At 42.2% G+C, this 19378-nt stretch overlaps 1 protein-coding gene across 1 annotated transcript in view; it reads left to right on the top strand.

The window, feature by feature from the left end:
• LOC126234736 (sodium-coupled monocarboxylate transporter 1-like) overlaps window positions 1-19378 on the top strand; it is a 146727-nt gene that overhangs the window by 58489 nt on the left and 68860 nt on the right. The window contains exons 4-5 of the mRNA XM_049943481.1: window positions 641-758; window positions 13413-13480. Coding sequence (XP_049799438.1) covers window positions 641-758; window positions 13413-13480 — 186 coding nt within the window. The remainder of the gene's footprint in view (window positions 1-640; window positions 759-13412; window positions 13481-19378) is intronic.

Below are 19378 nucleotides of genomic sequence, written 5' to 3'. Positions count from 1 at the left end.
GATAATGCGCGGCCACCAAACCATACCGTGGCCAGAGAGGTGGCCGGATTTCTGCCCAGCTGAAAACGTTTGGAGCATTATGGGCAGGGCCCACCAGTCAGCTCGGGATTTTGGCAATCTAATGTGGCAGGTGGACAGAGTAGGCACGATATCCCTTAGGAGACCATCCTACAAATCCTTCAGTCAAAGCAACACCGTATTGACTTGCTCAATTTGTGAAGTTGTTTCTCTTGAAGAAATCATCCAATTTTCCTGAAACTGTAATCTTTTGTTTGCTTGTACATGCATCTACAATTTCCGTCCTATTCTGATAATTTCTTTGTTTTGCGTCTTTTTATTTTTGTCTTTGAATGTAATAATAAAAAGTTATTACTACACTACTAAATGCGAGAAGTAGTTATATTAGAAAGTATATTGTTACCATAAATGAAAGAGTTAATAGTGCTTATGCTTTATGTAGATGCTGTAGAGTTTAAAAAGGATGCGATCAGTATCAGTTAATGAATACAGCGCCGTTAATGTAATTACTATACATTGAAGGTAAATGTTTGGAATGTGTCATATTTTGCGATATTTCTTCCACGTTACTTTCATTTGACGGCTATTAACGTTGTATTTTGAAATTTTGCATTACTTTCAGTATTTGGAGCGCCGCTATAACAAGACATTGCGGGTAATAGCATCTGGGATCTATGCTTTCAACATGGTACTTCATATACCATTCTTCATCTACGTGCCGGCTTTAGTCTTCAACCAAGGTAAGCATTATCCCCTCGAAATTTTCCTTAAACTTTGTTATATTGTTCAATTCAGCGGAGACTAAACTGAAGAGTAACTTCAGCCTCTTTGTTGAAGATAGATGTTTTAAAAATTTTACCTCAGTCCTTCAGAGACTGACATTATGCAAAATGGTTCAAACTTGGAAGAAGGTCGTTATAGTTTCTAATGTATGAGGAAAAAATCGACGAGGCAGCTCCTTATGAGCTCTTAGCTTTGTATGGACACAATGGCTCAAAGTGAAGTGTTGTAGTTATTCGCAGTGTAAGTAAACGAGTCTGGAAGATCAGACGCCATGTATCTGTCCGTCTCAGTCGAAGAAACGAACATTTATCATAATGGCGCGGCTCTGTCACTTGAAGAGCACTCACTACAGTTCAATCAGTGGTTAAGGGTGTGAAAATTAGTCATGGGACAATGATAAATTTAAGTCAGACAAAGTCTAGTTTGTAATTTAACTTTTCAAGAGAATTCTTCCCCTCGATGTTCATCACGCTGAAGTCTTATGAGATAAGTACTATCACATTTCGGAATAATAAGCTTTCATATACAGATTGACGTCACCACAAGATTCCAAATTACTCAACAAATAAAAAGCAAACAAGCACGTTGTAAGTAAAGCAAGTCAGACCTACGAATGCATCTTGGAGATACTGTAAAATGTAACTCCAGCTATAGTGCGGAAAAGAGCACTATCACTATGACAGATCGGCTGTGAAAACCAACATCCCTTCAGATTAGAAGGTTGCTGTGACACAACGTTACCTACAGGTACGTTCGTCAATTTTGTAACATTTACTCGGATCCGAAATTATGAAATCCATCGACATACTGTAGCATAACCACCACGGACTCAAGGTTCTTGTCAAACATAACTGGCTCGTCATTCACACGAAGTAATGAGCGCTACCGAAATCGGATCTCAACTTCATTCCATATCTCCAGACTTCCACAAAGCTTTTGACACTGTTCGTCACTAACGGCTTCTAATCACATTACATGCCGACGGAATAATATTTCCGTAGTGCCACTAGATGCGTAATTTCCTGCCAGAAAGCCCACAGTGTGAAGTAATTGATGGGAAGTCATCGGGTGCAACAGAAGTGTTTTCGGGGTTCTCCAAAGAGTTGTTGTATGCACTCTTCTGTTCTTAAGTTACAGAAGCGATTCAGGAGACAAACTCAACATCCCTTCTTGATTTTTGACAGATAACGCAGTAGTTTCGAGTCTAGCAAAGTATTCAGAAGATTAAAACAAAGGCATTTAGCCGGGATCTCTGCCAGGAACGAAAAGTCGCAATTTATCCTAAGCAATTAAAAATACACGATCCCCCACATGAGTGTTAAAAAAATCCATGAAATTTCGGTTACAAGTTTGATTAACTAAAATTTAAAGATTGTAAATTTGTCTAAATACCTGTTTCAATCACGAAAGTCTTCACTTGGAACCGTCACATAGAAAATGTTGTGGGGAAGACGAACCATGCACAACCTTTTATTTTCAGACCAATTAGAAAATGCAACAAACGTACCAAAGACACTGGCTACACCAAAAACGTCCGTCCTCTTCCAGTACTGTGCGCCATATCGGCTCCTTACCAGACAGGACTGGCGGAACGTACCATAAGTTTCAAATAACAGCAGCTCGATTCGTACTATCGCCCAGTGTTGGAGATACTGTCACGCACATGATTAGCGATTTCCAGTGGCAATCCTTAGAACGAAAGGCGTTTTTCATTGCGGTGAGATCTTTCCGCGAAATCTCAATCACCAACTTTCACTTCTGAATGCCAAAATATTACATTCACTTCCACCTACAAATGGAGAAATAATGATTATTGTAATAATGTTAATAAAACCGAACTCGCATGGAAAAATTTAGATGCTTATTTTTTCCCACTTGCTGTTCGAGATTGGAGCAGTCCAGAAATACTTTGGAAGAGTTTCTGTGAACACTTAACCACACATTTAAGTGTAGTTTCCAAAGCAATTACGTAGATGTATATATGAGGGTTAAAGATAGTCCTTGACTAGTTTCTGAATACATATCTGTGTTTTTCGAATGTAGCGAAGGGGGAGCAGAGGCGGATAGCTATGTTGCAGTTAACACGTCGTCACCCATTTGAGGCATAGATGTGCACACGTGGTGTAAGTGGCAGTTCCAGTGTACGGTGGATCCGATTTACGTCTATATCTACCTACATACTCCATAAGCAATGGTACGGAGCGTGGTGGACTTGACCCTGTGCCACTGGTTGTCATTTCTTTTCCTGTTCCACTCGCAGACGCAACGAAGGAAAAACTACTATCTATATACCTCCGCGTGAGCATTAATTCCAGTATTTTATCTTCGTTGTCCTTAAGCGAAATATATGGTGGCGGCAGCAGAATGGTTCTGCAGTTTCAGATGCTGGTTCTCTATATTTTCTCAATAGTGTTTCTCTAAAAGAACATCGTTTTCCCTCGGGTGTTTCCCGTTTCAATTGTCGAAGGTTCTCCGCAACGCCCGCGATTTGTTCGAACCTGCTGGTAACAAATCTGGCAGCCAGTCTCCGAATTGCTTCTATGTCTTCCTTTCATCCGATCTGCTACCGATCCCAAACACTGTGGCAGTATTCAAGAACAGGTCACATTAGTGACCTGAATGTGCTCTCCTTTCTCCTTCACGAATGAACCACTTTCCGAAAGTGATCCCAATGAACCGAAGGCGACCATTCGCTCCCCCCCCCCCCCCCTACCACGTGCTCGTCCGATTTCATATCGCTTTGCATTGTTACGTGCAGATATTTAAACGAAGTGACTGTCAAACCGGACACTACAAATGCTGTATCTGAATAAGACTGATTTACTTTTCCTACTTATCGAAAGCAACACATATTTTTTTCTACATTTATAGCTAGCAACGATTCACCACACCAACGACAAATTTTGTCTAAATCATCTTGTATCCTCCTACAGTCACTCGACTGCCACACCTTTCCGTACGTTACAGCATCATGAGGAAACAACTGCAGATTGCTGGGCGATCTGTCCACCAGATTATTAATGTTCGGAAAAATAATAGCGTTCCCATGAGACATCCATGGAACATTACTGATGATCTTTGTCTCTGACGATGAGCACGAGAACAAGTTGGTGTTGTCAGTTTCAAACGCTGTTGAACAAGGACGCTGCACAGTCTCCTATGGTGATAAATAAGAGAACTACCAATGGAAGTACGCGGAGGGTGCTGCTTTAGCAAATTTTTCTGTGTTTAATGAAGCGATTAGTGGTTTCATTCTTTGAATCTGAAGAGGGAAGACTGTTCTTTCGGGATGCGGCAGTTTTAATCTCATTACATTTTCACATGCTTAATTTAACATATGTGGTTGAGACGCATTATTCTTTTAAATCGTTGAGTCAAAAATTCATGGGTTCAACATAGCAAAGGTGCGGATCACAGTTGCTTGTGTAAGGGTGCTGGAAGAAAGTGGCAGCTTTTCCAACCAGATGATGCCGGCTGTTTTCAGAATCTAATACACCTGGCGGAACTGTGAGTACATCATTGTTATACTTTCTCCAAAAACTAATAATGATGAGAAAGCAGAGCTGATGAAGATAATCACTATACAAACCAAAAAATCTATTCTACATGTTACAGGGTATATCCTTTGTGCGACTGTTTCCGTGTAGTACAGACTCTTCATAGTCATTGTGATTGTGCAGCCGATAAACTTAGGCCAAGTAACAGGATTACCTACACGACTACAAATATCAAATACTGGTGTCTATGAAACTTTTCTCTGTGTGCTAATATTGATAAACAAGTTCTTAATCTGGAGCAAACTTCAATAAGCGTCTACAGAGACAGAATAAAACGATACCAGGCCTCTTCCTGGCCACTGGGAGTCAGGCTGGGTGAGCGAAATGGTGAGGGAGAGGACAGATTCATGCTGGGGCATGCTGTTAAACGGTGGTAGTATTGACCTGTACCTCAGTACCGCACTGTCTGCGTGCCAACCTAGCCGATTGCAGAGTGCGCTGACACCCCTATTAGCCTTCGACGCCAGTTATCCTGGGTCGCGGGCTGCAGCTTCCGCCGGAACTCGATGAGTTAACCAGCTGACATGTAACCAGTTACCTTTAGCACCAAGTGTTAGCCGTGTTTTCTCAGGGGTCAAAAACTCGTCATTCCCTCCGGTTCAGGGGGCAGAGAGAATGACAGGAAGACGGAATGCTTCGAGGTCCTCGGCTCGGTCATTTGTAGCCTTATAGCTACGCTTATGAAGTTGTCCCACTGGGGCGAGCGACGAATGGGTTTGTCATATAACTTATCCCTTCAGCTTCTCCTAGCTTGCTCTGCACCAAGCTTGGTTTGCTAGGTCCAGTTAAGTTTGGAACGTGTGATTTTCTCTGTAGCACCGAAATGCCCCGAGTTACATAATTTTACTTCACTCTTGGTCACGTTGTGTTCTGAAGTTAGCTGCCTTGGCTATGAGTGATATCGAAAACCCCATCAGGCCGGAGTGTTTTTGATTTAGTGTCACCAAACTGCCCAGTTGCTCACTTACTTACCACATCTGATGAGCTGGTCAGTACAGCCTGCTGAGGATGGAATAAAATTTGTCACTACATCCTGCCGAGGATGGAATAAAACTTCAAAATTTAACAATTCGGACACTGGACATTTTTGGGGCTCAGGCAGTAGTAGCCGACCGAGACAGACGCAGCAACAGTGAAGTAACCGCTTCTGTGACATTTACGGTTCCTAACCACGAGCGAATTTTATTACATCATCTGTGTGATTTAATAGTTTAGTTTCTTGAGTTTCTGCGTGTAAATTTAATATCTGATAGCCACTTTTCTCTCGTTTACGTCTGTGTCGGAAAGTAAATTTATTTTGTGCAGTATTACAAGTTCCTAATCATGGTCGAATTACTTAGTTTCACCTGAGGGCTTTGGTAGTTAGGTTTTTGAATATCTGCGTATTATTAGACACAGTTCCTGGTTTTTTGTCCGGTTCTACAGTAGAGTTGCGCAGCATGTGCCGATAGTTCATTTATCTGCATAGTTTAGTTTTCCACGTCTTTAGTATGGACAGAGACTCCGATTGTTGTGTGCGGATGCGAGCCGAGTTGGTGACACTTCGCTCTGAGCTTCAGGCTGTGATGGCTTCGGTTACACAGCTTGAGGCCGTAGTGGGTGGGCACCACTGTTGTGGGCCGGCCGTGGGGATCCAACGGACGTCCAGCTCGTCAGAGTCCTCCAATCGGTACTCACCGGTGGCCAACCCAGTTACTGCTCTCACTGATCCCTCACCTGTGGTCGAGTGGGAGGTCGCCCTGGAGCAAAGCAGGAGGCGAAAGACTTCAAAGGCAGCCGCACGTAAGGCCTCCCTGGTTTGTCTGATAAACAGGTTCCAGGTGCTGTCTGTGGCTGACACTGTCGCTGAGCCAGATGCGGTCACCTGTCCTGCAATTTCCGGGCAATCGCAGAGGGTGGGATTATTGGTAGTTTGGAGTTCCAACGTTAGGCCCGTTATGGGGCCCCTTAGCGACTTGGCTGACAAGAAGGGTATGAAAACCAGTGTGCATACTGGGTGGAGTCACTCCAGATGTGGAAAGGATCCTTCCAGATGCCATGAAGAGCACAGGTTGCAGCCAACTGGAGGTGGTTGCTCACGTCGGTTACCAACGATGTGTGTCACTTTGGATCAGAAGAGATTCTCTTTGGTTTCTAGCAGCTAACAGAAGTGGTAAAGGCTGCTAGTCTTGCTTGCAAGATGAAAGCACAGCTGACCATTTGCAGCATAGTCGACAGGAGCGATTGCGGACCTCTGGTACAGAGCCGAGTGGAGCGTCTGAATCAAAGGCTCAGACATGTAGGCTGCACATTCCTCGACTTGCGCCAAACGGTGGTTGGGTTTCGGGTTCCCCTGAATAGGTCGGTGTCCACTATACGCAGGAGGCGGCTGCACGGGTAGCAGGGGCTGTGTGGCGTGGACTGGGCGATTTTTTAGGTTAGAGAGTTTCGGGAAAACACAAGAAGGACTTCAGTGACAAAGGGTGAAAGCTGAACACAGGAAGAACGTAGATACAGGAACCATTGGTGTAACAGTCGTAAATTGTCGTAGCTATGTTGGGAAAGTACCAGAGCTCCAAGCGCTAATAGGAAGCACTGATGCTAAAATCGTTGTAGGCACTGAAAGCTCGCTAAAAGCGGATATAAGCTTAGCAGAAATTTTTGCCTACAACCTAATGGTGTTCCGAAAGGATTGGCTAAACACGGTTGGCAGTGGCGTGTTTATTGCTGTCAGAAGTAGTTCAACTTGTCGCGAAATTGAAGTAGATACTTCCTATGAGTTAGTATGGTCAGAGGTCATTGTTGGCAACCGGAATAAAATAAAAATTGAGTCATTTTACCGACCTCACAATTCAGATGATACAGGTGCTGGAAGGTTCAAATAAAACTTGAGCTTCATTTCAAACAGTACCCGACTCATACGATAATAGTTGGTGCTGACTTTAATTTACCCTCGATATGTTTCCGAAAATACATGTTCAATTCCGGAGGTACGCATTAAATATCATCCGAAATTGTGCTAAACGCATTCTCTGAAAATTATTTCGAGCAGTTAGTTCATGAGCCCACGCGAATAGTAAACGGTTGTGACAACACACTTCACCTCTTAGCAACAAATAATCCTGAGTTAATGACGAGCATCAAAGCGGTTCGGGGATTAGTGAACACAGGGCTGTCGTAGCGAGATTGAATATTTTAATCCCCAAATCCTCGAAAAATAAGTGAAAAGTATACCTACTCAGAAAAGCATATAAAAACTCACTTGACGCCTTCCTGAGAGACAATTTCCATTCACCTCAAATTAATAATATAAATGTAGACCAGATGTGGCTTAGATTCAAAGAAATAGTATCGGCAGCAATTGAAAGATTTATACCAAATAAAATAACGAACGACGGAGCTGATCCTCCTTGGTACACAAAACGGGTTAGAACACGGTTGCAGAAACAACGAAAGAAATATGCCAAATTTAAATAGTCGCAAAATTCCCAAGATTGGCGATCTTCTAGAGAAGCTCGAAATTTACAGCGGAGTTCAATGCGAGATGCTTATAACAATTTCTACAACGAAACATTGTCTCGAAACCTGGCAGAAAATCCAAAGAGATGCTGGTCGTATGTGAAGTATGTTAGCGGCAAGAAACAATCAATGCCTTCTCCGCACGATGGCAATGGAGATACTATCGAAGACAGTTCTGCCAAAACAAAGTTACTGAACACAGCCTTCCGAAATGCCTTATCAATAGAATACGAAGTAAATATTCCAGAATTCGAATCGAGAACTGCTGCCAACATGAGTAACGTAGAAGTAAATATCCTCGCAGTAGTGAAGCAACTTAAATCACATAATAAAAGCAAGTCTTCTGGTCCAGACTGTATACCAATTAGGTTCCTTTCGGAGCATGCTGATAAATTAGTTCCATGCTTAACAATTATATACAACCGTTCGCTCGACGAAAGATCCGTACCCAAAGACTTGAAAGTTGCACAGGTCACACCAATATTCAAGATAGGTAGTAGGAGTAATCCACTAAATTACAGGCCTATATCGTTAACGTCGAAATGCAGCAGGATTTTGGAACATATATTGTGTCCGAACATTATGAATTACCTCGAAGAAAACGGTCTATTGAAACATATTCAAAATGGTTCAAATGGCTCTGAGCACTATGGGACTTAACGGCTATGATCATCAGTCCCCTAGAACTTAGAACTAATTAAACCTAACTAACCTAAGGACATCACAAACACCCAGTCATCACGAGGTATTGAAACATAGTCAACATGGGTTTAGAAAACACCGTTCCTGTGAAGCACAACTAGCTCTTTATTCACATGAAGTGTTGAGTGCTATTGACTAGGGATTTCATATCTATTCCGTATTTCTGGATTTCCGGAAGGCTTTTGACACTGTACCACACAAGTGGCTCGTAGTGAAATTGCGATTGTGTACTTATGGAATATCGTCACAGTTATGTGACTGGATTTGTGATTTCCTGTCAGATAGGTCACAGTTCGTAATAATTGACGGAAAGTCATCGAGTAGAACAGAAGTGATTTCTGGCGTTCCCCAAGGTAGTTTTATAGACCCTTTCTGTTCCTTATCTATATAAACGATTTAGGAGTCAATCTTCGAATGTTTGCAGATGACGCTGTCGTTTATCGATTAATAAAGTCATCAGAAGATCAAAAATAACTGCAAAAGAATTTAGAAAATATATCTGAATGGTGCAAACAGTGGCAGTTGACCCTAAATAACGAAAAGTGTGAGATCTATCACATGAGTGCAAAAAGGAACTCGTTAAACTTCAGTTACACGATAAATCAGTCTAATCTAAAAGCCGTATTTTCAACTAAACGCCTAGGTATTACATTTACGAACAATTTAAATTGGAAGGAACACATAGAAAATGTTGTGGGGAAGGCTAACCAAAAACTGCGTTTTATTGGCAAGACACTTGGAAAATGTAACAGACCTACTAAGGACTGCCTACACTACGCTTGTCGTCCTCTTATAGAATACTGCTGCACGGTGTGGGATCCTTACCAGATCGGACTGACGGAGTACATCGAAAAAGTTCAAAGAAAGGCACCACGTTTTGTATTAACGCGAAATATGGGAGAGAGTGTCATAGAAATTGTTGTGTCTAGACCATACAGCCCAGACACAATGCTGTAGCCGATAGGGCACGCAAGGCTAACGCAGACGGGCGTGAAGTCTGAAACATGAGACTTATAAATGCACTAAAGAAAAATACGTAGCTTTTTTAATACTTAACTTTATTCTCTTGTTGGAATACATCTCTCCTGCATACTCGTAAGCTATTGGCACTGATACAAATGGCGCCTTGCTAGGTGGTCGCCATTTAACTTAGCAGAGGGCTATTCTACTGTCTATCTCTCGGCAAATGAGAGCAAGGCTTAGCACGTCCAATCGCTAGCTATGTTGTCCGTACAACTGGGGACGAGGTCTCCTCAGTCTCTCGAGACCTGCCTTGTGGTGGCGCTAGGTTTGCGATCCCACAGTGGCGACAAGCGGGTCCGACATGTACTACAGGACCGCGGCCGATTTAAGTTACCACCTAGCAAGTGTGGTGTCTAGCAGTGACACCACAGAAATGATACAGGATTTGGGCTGGACATGATTAAAAGAAAGGAGTTTTTCGTTGCGATGGAATCTTCTCACAAAATTCACATCACCAACTTTCTTCTCCGAATGCGAAAATATTTTGTTGACACCGACTTACATAGGGAGGAACGACAACCACGATAAAATAAGGGAAATCAGAGCTCGTACGGAAAGATATAGGTGCTCGTTCTTTCCGCGCGCTATACGAGATTGGAATAATAGATAATGGTGAATGTGGTTCGATGAACCCTCTTCCAGGCACTTAAATGTGATTTGCAGAGTATCCATGTATATGTAGATGTAGATGGAGCAGTAGGACAGGCATTGGAACATTTGTCATCTAAGGCGCCCCCTCCCCGTTCCCCCTCACCCACTATTCCACGAACAGAAAGGGTAGAACCCTGATTTCATCCACGATCTACTTCTGCTCTTTCTCGACTTGCCATGTTGTATGCTGACAGAATACACCTACATCAGCCAAAAATAGTAATCAAAAGTGTTACTAGCGTTTTGTGTCGATCTTGTAGAGGGTTGTCGAAAGAAAACGCTGGAGGAGGCTCGCACAAGAGAGTTTGATAGCTGTACGACAAGGCACCAGCATAGTCTTCACATCACACAATAATGCATGAGGCTAGTTTGGCATATGATATTTTGTTACACATCCCATTCTCACCCTTATTGTCTCTCATTAATTTCCGTTCTTCCTCTTTTCCGTTGGTGAGAAGCTGAATACATGCCATATATTTGAAGGACGGTAATGAAGTGAAGAAAGAAATTGGCACTTCTCCTTAAGAAATAGAGCGTTACAATCAAGGTATCCAGCAGCTCATGCATCGATGTGCGAAATATGTCACTGTCTGTGTCTTTCATTGGAAGACGGCTTCGGTGTGGCTGAGAGTTTTCACAATGAGTGCATTCGTTTGTTATATAAACGATAATATTCACCATCAGCGACTGCGGCTGAGGATTTCCGATGTGAAAAGTCACCTTCGTTCTTTCAAAGGCAATGTAAAATAGGCCAGAGGAACCAATGCTGAAATGTAGGGTTTCGCAGGGATCGAATGGAGGATAGAGCCACGGGTCGTTACACATCTGAAATGTAACGTCCACTGTCCAAAGTGCCGTCAATGCGAACAAGAGGTGACCGAGACGTGTAACCAATGACACCCGATACCATCACGCCGGGTGATACGCCAGTATGGCGATGACGAATACACGCTTCCAATGTGCGATCACCGCGTTGTCCCCAAACACGGATGCGACCATCATGATGCTGTAAACAGAACCTGGATTCATCCGAAAAAATGACGTTTTGCCACTCGTGCACTCAGGTTCGTCGTAGAGTACACCATCACAGGCACTCCTGTCTGTGATGCAGCGTCAAGGGTAACCGCAGCCATGGGCTCCGAGCTCATGGCCCATGCTGCTGCAAATGTCGTCGAAATGTTCGTCCAGATGGTTGTTGTTTTGCAAACGTCCCCATCTGTTGACTCAGTGATCGAGACGTGGCTGCACGATCCGTTACAGCCATGCAGATAAGATGCCTGTCATCTCGACTGCTAGTGATACGAGGTCGTTGGGATCCAGCTCGGCGTTCCGTATTACCCTCCTGAACCCACCGATTCCATATTCTGCTAACAGTTATTGGATCTCGAGTAACGCGAGCAGCAATGTCGCGATACGATAAACCGCAATCGCGATAGGCTACAATCCGACCTTTATCAAAGTCGGAAACGTGATGGTACGCATTTCTCCTCCTCACACGAGGCATCGCAACAACGTTTCACCAGGCAACGCCGGTCAACTGCTGTTTGTGTGTGAGAAATCGGTAATGTCAACACGTTGTAGGCGTCGCTACCGGCGCCAACGTTGTGTGAATGCTCTGAAAAGCTCATCATTTGCATATCACAGCATCGTCTTCCTGTCGGTTAAATTTCGCGTTTGTAGAATCTCATCTTCGTGGTGTAGCAATTTTAATAGCCAGTAGTGTATATCTGACTGATAATATTGCTTTAAGCGTGTAATTGGTTGTCTGAAAACATGTGGGTTTGTTCATCTCCCCTACCACTGTTTTTATGCAACTCGTAATGGCGTCAGAAACCAAGTGCAAGATTTACATACTCCCTCGCTCGCTACCTGCAAACTGTTAGTCCTACAGAAAAAATGAACGGGACCTTTTTGTAGGAAATTTGATATAGCTAAATTTCCTATTGTGGAGCGGTTTCGCTACAGCCCGTAATTTCGAATTATTCAAGAAAAATGTACAAAAGTTACCTTCAAACGCGTTTTTCTTGAATAGCTCGAAAACCGTGGTCTGCACCAAAAACGAAGCCTAGTATAAATATTTACTTTATTAAATTTGCTAGAAAAAAGTCCTGTTCAATTCTTATGGATGATTAATAGTTTGTACTTAGCGAGTCGAGAGTATGGAAACATTTTCTGTAGTATTTGAAGGCATTGGTAGAGGCAGGTGAATCAGCCTTTTTAATTCCTCATTTCCATTGCAACGGATTTACCTGCCGTCCATTCATAACATCTATTTTTTTATTATTTTTCGCCACTGTCATCTTGCACCGTCTTCAGTAACTATCAGCTGTAATTCTCAAATAGAGTACACTACAGCAATTTACGAAGGCTATTTTATTATGAAAATAACAGATTTCTCAGAAGCTCCTTCCAGATTTAAACACAATGGAAATAGTTTTTTCTGATTTTCACTTACTAGTCCAAAATTATAGAAGAATTTTGCAGTTTGATCATTTTGTTGATAAAGGACCAACAACGTTTTTAGTATGCTAGGAAACGTTTATTAACAAATCTGTCACAATTGCAGTTCATATATTTGTGACAAGATTCGAACCAAATGGTTTATTCTCAGGCCTGACCCACTGGGGCTGCACTGTAATTGCCTAAACTTAATAACAAACACCAAAACGGCGATACGTGCTTTACAAAGTGACTGCAGATTCTCGTCACAATCAAGATGTGAATACTCAGCAAGTCAGAATCACATTTGCCAAGTAGGCATATTTTGATTGTGACAATTGTCTGCGATCACTTTGTAAAGCATATATTACCATTCTGATCTTTGCTATGAAGACTAGGCACTTGCTTCCGAAGGTCAGGCTTGAGAATGAACCATTTGGTTCGACACTTACCACCAAACGCATGTACTGTAACTATAACAGATCTGTTAGTAAACACTTCATGAAATTATAGAAGATTGTTTCTACTGCCCCGGTATACATTCAGTTCTAGCGGGCCATATCCGTAAAATAACTAATAGTAACAGAAATATTTGATTTGGCCAAATGTATTTCAAATATACTGCCAGAAGAATTTATGAATTATCACATCACACTGTGTTACACATGTGCACATACAACATATCAATTCACTTATTGTTTTAGGCGAGTGTCTGTAATTCTCTATGTTCCTTTCTTTCAGTTTCTGGTATCGGTGTGCACGTGATCTCACCTATTGTATGCGCTGTGTGTATCTTCTACACTATGTTGGTGAGTAAATAAATAATATACCTAAAACATAGCATAGTTTCCGTGATATATGACTGTTTACACACGTAGAAGCAGCTTACGGACTGAGTCCACTAACAGATGAGCCGAGGGCTCTCTTCATAACGCTTCAAAATGTTTACTGCGGTCTTGTCGATGTAAATTCACTATCTGAATGTGTTTTGTAGGCAACAAAGCCTCCAGCAGAGGGTTATCGGAACTGAAGGATTTCATGGTATTTACGAGTGAAGTTGTAATCTATTTCCTTCTTCCTCTTACACTTTTTCTTCTTCTGGCGTTACTGCCTCTTTAACACAACGGGTAGCCTCTTCGTGAATTAGATTTTGCCCTCCTACTTCAAGAATATCTTTATTCATTTCCTTCCTCTTCCGGGATCTTCAGTATCCTCTTCTCTTGTCTGCTTTGTGGGGACGCTCTATTCTTTTACTATATCCTCCTCTGTCGTCGATTTTGTCGGTACGCACATGCTTCTCCTATTTTCCTTCCCTTCCATCATTGTGAGCCCCTTGCTTGACTCGAGTTCAACAACGCATTTGGGTCTTGTTTCTCCTCTTGTCTATTCTGTTGTTTCCCATCAGATATCGCCATTCTATCCATACTCATCCTGATTACATGTCTGTCAAAAGTAGTTCTTTTCAATTTAACTTCTACTGTTATATTCATGATCCAGTACAGTTCTTTCCTAAGTCTTCACAGCCATTTCTCACCCCATCTCTTTGTGTATTGGAACTTCTTCGTTTTCTTCTCTTTCCTTTTTGTTGTTTTCGTGGACTATTTCATCCCAGTGTTATCGTCTCAGTTGTATAAATGGCTACGTACCTCACCACGGCCTTGTAGCGTCTTTATTGTATATATCTCTTTTCATTACTCGCTTATTGCTCCCTGCTATCTGATCACCTCGTCTAGTGCTACGCTGAACGAAAATGGGGATAATCCATCTCTCCGTCGACAGCAGCCTTCCTTTCAAATACTTTCAAGATAGTGGTCCTCTTACATCTCGCCCTTCTCTTTGTCAGAATCGCCGTTATTAGTTCCCGTTTACTGCCGACCAGTCCTCTCTTCTTCATCCTTGTAAGAGTCCTCCAGTCGATGAACTCAAATGCCTCTGCCGGCCGGTGTGGCCGAGCGGTTCTAGGCGCTACAGTCTGGAACCGCGCGACCGCCACGGTCGCAGGTTCTAATCCTGCCTCGGGCATGGATGTTTGTGATGTCCTTAGGTTAGTTAGGTCTAAGTAGTTCTAAGTTCTAGGGGACTTATGACCTCAGCAGTTGAGTCCCATAGTGCTCAGAGCCATTTTAACCATTTTTTCAAATGCCTCTGCGAAGGCCACGAGAGTTACTACATCTTTTTTGTTTTTTAAGACTCTACGTTCTAACAGTTGTTTTGGGGTAAATATCTTGTACCATTCCTGAATTCATTTCGATATTCTCCAACTGTACTTCCTTACCTGTGCTACTAATATCTTCGGCATGATCTTCCACAGCACCTTGTAGTTGACCCTTGACTTTGAGCTAGTATTCTGGTTACAGAGTATGACATACATCTACGAGTTCCATCTTCTGGGAATTGTGGGAATAGTTACATTTTTGGTGCACGAATGATAAATTTTAGTTCATTGAGGCGGGGGGGGGGGGGGGGGGGGAGGGAATACGCGGTAGCAGACCGTCACTAGGAGTAAAACGTCCCTTTTACCGCTTAAAGCTACAATCATTCTTTACTTACAGGCAAATTTTCCTTGCTTTCAGATTATACATTTTCTCCTAATAATGGTGAATGTGGATTACCGCAGTTCGCCTAGTGAAGATGCATATTAACGAGAAATGTAGATACAAGCTCTGTTGTTACCTTTCAAAGCTGTAATTTTTATGCACAAAAATCTACATAAAGCGCTAATATAAACTCATTACTTTATTTGCTTTTGAGTCTTAACGCGCTCTTGATCGCGTGTGCAATGTAGCCTCCAGCCACTATTTCCACTTCATTGTTCATAGTCTCAGTATTTACAGCGGGGCTTCCCGTCGGATAGATAACAACCGTGATCCCATTCGTTGCTGTGTACTCGTTTGAAGGAGTCTATCGTAACACAGCAGGTTGCCTTGTACCTGTATGAAACCATGCATCATTTACAAACTTGTGAAAAGTCTATGGTTATCAGTGCGCGTGCTTCTTAGAGGCCGAACAAGAGCCGTGCGCGGGCTTCCGAGAGAGTATACTGAAACTCCGTCCTACATAACAAAAAAATAAATAACCGGCAGGCGGAAGAAGTCTTCATTGCACGAGTTTACACAGGGAATCATAAGAAGGAAAATCAACGACATAAATACGCAAAAGCCATTTTCAACTATAGCAGCCGTATTGAAAAGTTGAAGATTGAAGCGGTAGACTTTCCTGATAAAAATGAAACTACCCTTTGGCGTGGTGTTCGGAAAATGCGCTTCGTATACAAAAAGCATTCTACATTCAACCTTTGCTGATGGAAAATAACAACTTTTCAGGAAAAAGCGGCGAGTTCTTGCGGGAAACCAAACACTTACGAAACATTGGATGGACTGTCTATTACACTATTGATAATTGGTGTGGTGCAAATCATTCCAGAAAGTTTGGATAGCAGGAACAAAAGACGCATTATGTTTCGGAAAATGTATATGATTATCACAGAGAAACTTATCAGGGAGGAATGGCTAAAAAGGCGGGATTCAGACACCACCCGGTCCTGGAAAAAGGCACACCGGGGACGAAGACTGGTTCGTGCAAAATGCTGACTTATGTTTCATTGCACAAAAAAGGAGGAGTAGGTTATCATTCTGAGACGAATGACAGACACAACAAAGAGTAATTTAGGAGCGGTCTCAAAAAATTAACAAACAGATCTGCGATTCTTGTAGACCAGGTTCCATATCACACGATGATAAATTCAGTATCACCGAACCCATCCAGGAGATCGAGAAAGGACTGCGTTACTACATAGGAGGAACCCAACAATGTGGAGCTTCTGTTTAATGCCCTGCCATGGCGGGAATTTACTGAAGCTTACACACTGGAACATGCGCGACTGATCTTTGGGTCATAATAATACTTTTTGGAAAGTGTATTGCGCTTAGTGGATAAGGAAAAGAAACTTCCGTGCTTGAATGTACCGCATAGCTGATTCAACGCTATTTAACTTATTAGGGCGTTTGTCAAGAACAGGGTTACTAACAAGACGAAGAATTTTAAGACAAATGATACTTTACACCTTTGTCGCTTCGCTCTGGAAGGTACTCCCCGAAGTGAAGGAATTCAGGGTGTCATTTACACAAACTTTGGAACAGTTATGCAGAAAGAGCCCACTGTCTTTACGTAACAATAGAACCGTTGCCGATTCAAGTAGACGTCTTTGGTGGCAGCAGCGAGACCTCAGGCAGCAGGAGTAAGGTAAGTTTTATTTCACTCAACATTCTTTCCTGCGGTATTTATTAGAGCTAATGATTTTTCATTTTCTGCCAAAATATGCAGCACATTTCATTGTCACTTTATTGACGCCTATTGACGTAATATGTCTGTATAGAAAGCTCTCTCTTGCAGAAGCTATCACTTGCAGCTTTGCGTATGATTGTCCTTTACTCGTAACAACAACTGAATGCGGCGATGCTGTATTGAAATGCGGCCATGAAGTTGCCATTCCTCCTTGGTGAATAGGTGCATATCGCCCTTCACAATAGTGACAGCGAGCAGGTGTGACAGCTACTCTCCACCACTGTCTCACATATATTGCACCTATTAACGAACTGATTTACAGACTCGTGACTGACAAACGCAGAGAGTATTTATTAATAAAGACATATGATGTAACCAACGAGAGCTCAAGGTTTACATCCGTGTTCTCTCCTCCAGAATAGCTACAACGATATACAAAATCGCAGCGTCTTGCTTTGAAATTATAACTATGAAACGGCTAATCAGAAAATAAAAAAATAAAAAAATCCGCCTGCAAATAGAAGAAGGTTACATCATCAAACAGGGAGAATATTCCCACTTACTTGGTTTGTTATCACGTGCGCTTTTCATCATTGAAACCTACACTGTCTGCATCCACCTCCAAGTGAATTTGCCTCCTAGAAACAAATTTCCGGACATATGATGATATGAACATCTTTATTTTTTATCCCCTCAGGTATCAGTTTCTGAAATTTGTCCCCATTTAGAAATATCGGCCCATCTTAAGTCCATATCCTTAGTTCTTCTTCATTACCCGTCTTTTTCCTACAGGTTATTCCAAACTTTTCTCAGAATTTTTATGTTTTTGCACCATTTTACATTTTAAATGCTTCAGATATGTCTGCAAAGCAGCTAAGCATTATATTAGCCGATTCTTACAATATGAACGTAAACGAAACTTGCCCCATGTGACAATGGGAGGTTTTGTACACCATGCTATGGTCATATTGTAATGTTAGTTATTGTATGGTGCTCAGATTGTTATTTTTAACTCAGCTCTAAAGTCGGTCCAATGTTCACAGAATTAGTTTTCTGAACAGTAATTGGAAAGCAAGTGCAGCTGTAGTACATGGAAAGAAATTCCTCAAATATTTTACAGTTTTCGCCGACTGCTGTACAAAATGTTACTCTCACTGAAAAGCACTGCACTTTCAGCTGATAAACGATTGACTGACCTTTGAATAATTCTATCTCGGGCTAATATTTCCTGACTTTCTTTTTCCTCGGTGAACCTAATTTCTTTCTAACACGTCTTAGAACGAGCAAAGTAAACTCTTTGCATCCTATTTATCCGAAATCTTCACAATTCACAGTTATCCTCATTTAACTGCACTCTGTGAACTGTATCACCGCCTTGTCCTAATTTTTGTTCGAAATTCTTAGTTACTCGGCTGTATCAAACAGAAAAGGAGACAGCCATGACAGCATCGATATTAAATGAATGCTTCACGACATATGTAACAGCTGACATAATCTTGACTGGATTGGTGATTTCCTGTCAGAGAGGTCCCCGTTCGTAGTTCAAAAATGGCTCTGAGCACTACGGGACTTAATTTCTGGGTTCATCAGTCCCCTAGAATGAGAACTACTGAAACCTAACTAACCTAAGAACATCACACACATTCATGCCGCGCGGGATTAGCCGAGCGGTATAAGGCGCTTCAGTCACGGACTGTGCGGCTGATACCGGCGGAGGTTCGAGTCCTCCCTCGGCCATGGGTGTGTGTGTTTGTTTAAGTTGTGTGTAAGCTTAGGGACTGATGACCTTAGATTTCACACAGATTTCATCCATGCCCGAGACAGGATTCGAACCTGCGACCGTAATAGCAGCGCGGTTCTGGATTGTAGCGTCTAGAACCGCTCGGCCACATCGGCTGGCCCGTTCGTAGTAATTGACGAAAAGTCCCAGAGTAAAGCAGAAGTGATTTCTGGCGTTCCCCGCAGTATATCAAAGGCTCTCTGCTGTTCCTCGTTTTTGTAACCGATTTAGCAGCAGCGGTCTTAAGTTGTTTGCAGATGATGCTTTTGTGTATCGTCTATTAAAGTCGTCAGAAGATCAAACCGAATTGCAAAACGATTTAAAAAAGATATCAGTATAGTCTGGAAATTGGCGTTGACCCTAAATAATGAAAAGTGTGAGGTTATTCAAATGGGTGCTAAAAGGAATCCTTTATTCTTCGGTTATACGATAAATCAGTCGGCTCTAAAGGCCGTAAATGGAACTAAACGCCATGGAATTACGATTGCAATAAAATAAAATGGGAAATAACACGCAGAAAATGTAGTGGGGAAGGCGAAACGAAGCCTGAGATTTATCGGCAGAACACATAGAAGATGCAACAGCTCTGCTAAAGAAACTGCCTACACTACGCTTGTCCGTCCTCTGTTGGAGTACTGCTGCG

Source organism: Schistocerca nitens, chromosome 2, assembly GCF_023898315.1.
Source record: "Schistocerca nitens isolate TAMUIC-IGC-003100 chromosome 2, iqSchNite1.1, whole genome shotgun sequence".
NCBI classification, from domain to species: domain Eukaryota; kingdom Metazoa; phylum Arthropoda; class Insecta; order Orthoptera; family Acrididae; genus Schistocerca; species Schistocerca nitens.
This window is presented reverse-complemented; position numbering and strand designations above follow the sequence as displayed.